We start from the raw sequence: 2,320 nt of genomic DNA on the forward strand, positions 1-2,320 counted from the left end.
AGTGCTGGGATTAAAGGCGTGCGCCACCACGCCTTTGTTGCTGCTCTCCTTGAGCGTCACTTGTCTATAAGGCCAGTATCTGCTAGTGTTGCAAATAAACGCTAAGGAAAATCTTTAAGGTAAATTTGTTGCAATTTCTTCTTTTAGTACTAAGAACTTTAGAAAGCTTGGTTAGGAGAAGGGTAGCCTAAAGAATACTGAAAGAATAATTACAAAAATTCCTGTTCGGATCTTGGTTTAGAGAGTTACTTGAGTAAGCAAGATTCTGCAGCCTCAGTAGCAGAGCAACCAAAAGCGGGAGGAGTTGCTACTAGCAGGCCAGGCGGGACCGCAGTCGCAGCTACCGGAAGTCCCGCCCGACTGGGCGGTTCCTTGGGGGGAAAAGACGTGCCGTTTTGGCGGGGAATTGTGACGTCCGTGGAGCCCGGGTACCTGCTTCGGCCGCGGTCAATAGATCGATTGGCAGGACAGCGGGTGCGAGCGGCTCTGTCTCGGGACCCGGGGGGAACCGCGAGGTGTTCCAGAAACTGGAGCGTGGGCACTGGAGGGCTGCCTCCACCGCAACGGCGAGACGGAAGTCCCGCGGCGGCCCGAGCCCGGATTCCGGGCGGTACCGGGTGCTCTGGGAGCGGCGGCGTCCGGGCTTCCGGCGCTGGCAGGCCGGGCCGCCTCGCGCGTAGAGGCGGGTCCTCACCGGGTAAGAAGGGGAGCTGGATGAGAGCTTGTGTGGCGCGGGGAGACAGAGCCACTCTCCGCCCCGAGGCCGCCGACTCCCGGAGGAACGTTCTTTCATTCCCTTGCTGGACGCAGGGCATAACTGTTGACCTGACATCACAGCTCCTGCTTGCCTCGAGCCCGTGTGAACTCAGGCCTTCTGGATCTCAGTCCGCTGCTGTGTGTGAGAGTCAAACACCAAACGGTTCGCTGCTATTCTCCGTTCTGGGCGTGATTAAGCGAAAGACGACTTTAGTCCCTTTCTGGGTTTAACGTTGGGTAGGTCTCATTAGCATATGAAGATGGCTGCACCTAAAACCTCCATCCCTTCCTTAGCCGAATGTCAGTGCGGGATCTGTATGGAAATCCTCCTAGAGCCTGTTACCCTGCCTTGCAACCACACGCTCTGTAACCCATGCTTCCAGTCCACTGTTGAAAAGGCCAATCTATGCTGTCCCTTCTGTCGTCGCCGGGTCTCTTCGTGGACTCGGTACCATACCCGAAGAAATTCTCTGGTCAATACAGACTTGTGGGAGATTATTCAAAAACACTATGCAAAGGAATGCAAGCTTAGAATCTCTGGACAAGAATCTAAGGAAATCAGTAAGTAAAATTAAGCATGTTTATTTCAAATCGCTTTGAAAGGGAACCATTTTTGTTTTTGCTCCTCGAGAAAGGGTTCCTCTGTGTATTCCTGGCTGTCCTGGAACACACAATGTAGAACAGGCTGGCCTCGAACCTAGAGATCCACCTACCTCTGCTTCCTGAGTTCTGGGATTAAAGGTATGAGCCACCACCGCAGGGCTCGAACCATCATTTTCTAATCAAAGAAAAAGAAAAGGCTAGTCTGAGTCGTGAGGATTTGTGGTTTTATAAGCCCTGCCCACATATCAGTTAAAGTCAAGGACAGAGTTATATCACATGTAATAATGGTCAAGTTGTGTTCATCTGCTGTGAATTAGGGTTTTTTTTTTTTTTTAACATTTTTTTAGACATGTTTTGAGACACGGTTTTATTACTGTGTAGCATGGGATAGCCTTAGCCTCACAATACTGGAGTTGCAGGTGTGCAACTACATTATAAAGGACACACCTGTCCTTTATAATGTAGTATTAGTGAGGGCTGCCCTTTATAAGGGCAGAATGGTAAGTATTTTGTGGACTATGTAGTCTACTGAAGACATTTAGTGAGCTCTGCCACTGTAGAACAAAAGCCACCGTAGTCAATACATTAATTTACATTACCCTTTGTAAATGAAGATAGTGCCTGTGTTTTCATAAAACTTTATGGAAAAAAGGGGGGGCAGATTTGTCCTGTCAATGAATCATGGCTAAATAGCCCCTGTCTTAGAATATTACTATTACCATTCTTAAGAACAATTCTTTATCTGTGGAGGTAGCAGAAGTAAATACTTGCAGATACTTCGGAAGGGAAAACTTGAGATTTCTTATTTTTTTGAAATTTAATTGAGTGTGTGAATGTAAGTGCCCCATGTGCATGTGGTGCAGAAGAGGCAGGAGAACTAGAACTGAGTGACAAAGTTGTAGGCTGTCATGTGAGTACTTGGAACCAACCAAACCCAGGTACTCTGGAAGAACAGTAAGCA

At 48.3% G+C, this 2,320-nt stretch overlaps 1 protein-coding gene across 1 annotated transcript in view; it reads left to right on the forward strand.

Annotated features, from left to right (window-relative positions):
- The first annotated feature begins 984 nt into the window (after window positions 1-984).
- Rnf168 (ring finger protein 168) overlaps window positions 985-2,320 on the forward strand; it is a 25,064-nt gene continuing 23,728 nt past the window's right edge. The window contains exon 1 of the mRNA XM_021184905.2: window positions 985-1,317. Within this exon, the coding sequence (XP_021040564.1) occupies window positions 1,011-1,317 (307 nt within the window). The 5' untranslated portion in view covers window positions 985-1,010. The remainder of the gene's footprint in view (window positions 1,318-2,320) is intronic.

Source organism: Mus caroli, chromosome 16 (assembly GCF_900094665.2).
Source record: "Mus caroli chromosome 16, CAROLI_EIJ_v1.1, whole genome shotgun sequence".
In the NCBI taxonomy this organism is placed as follows: Eukaryota; Metazoa; Chordata; class Mammalia; order Rodentia; family Muridae; genus Mus; species Mus caroli.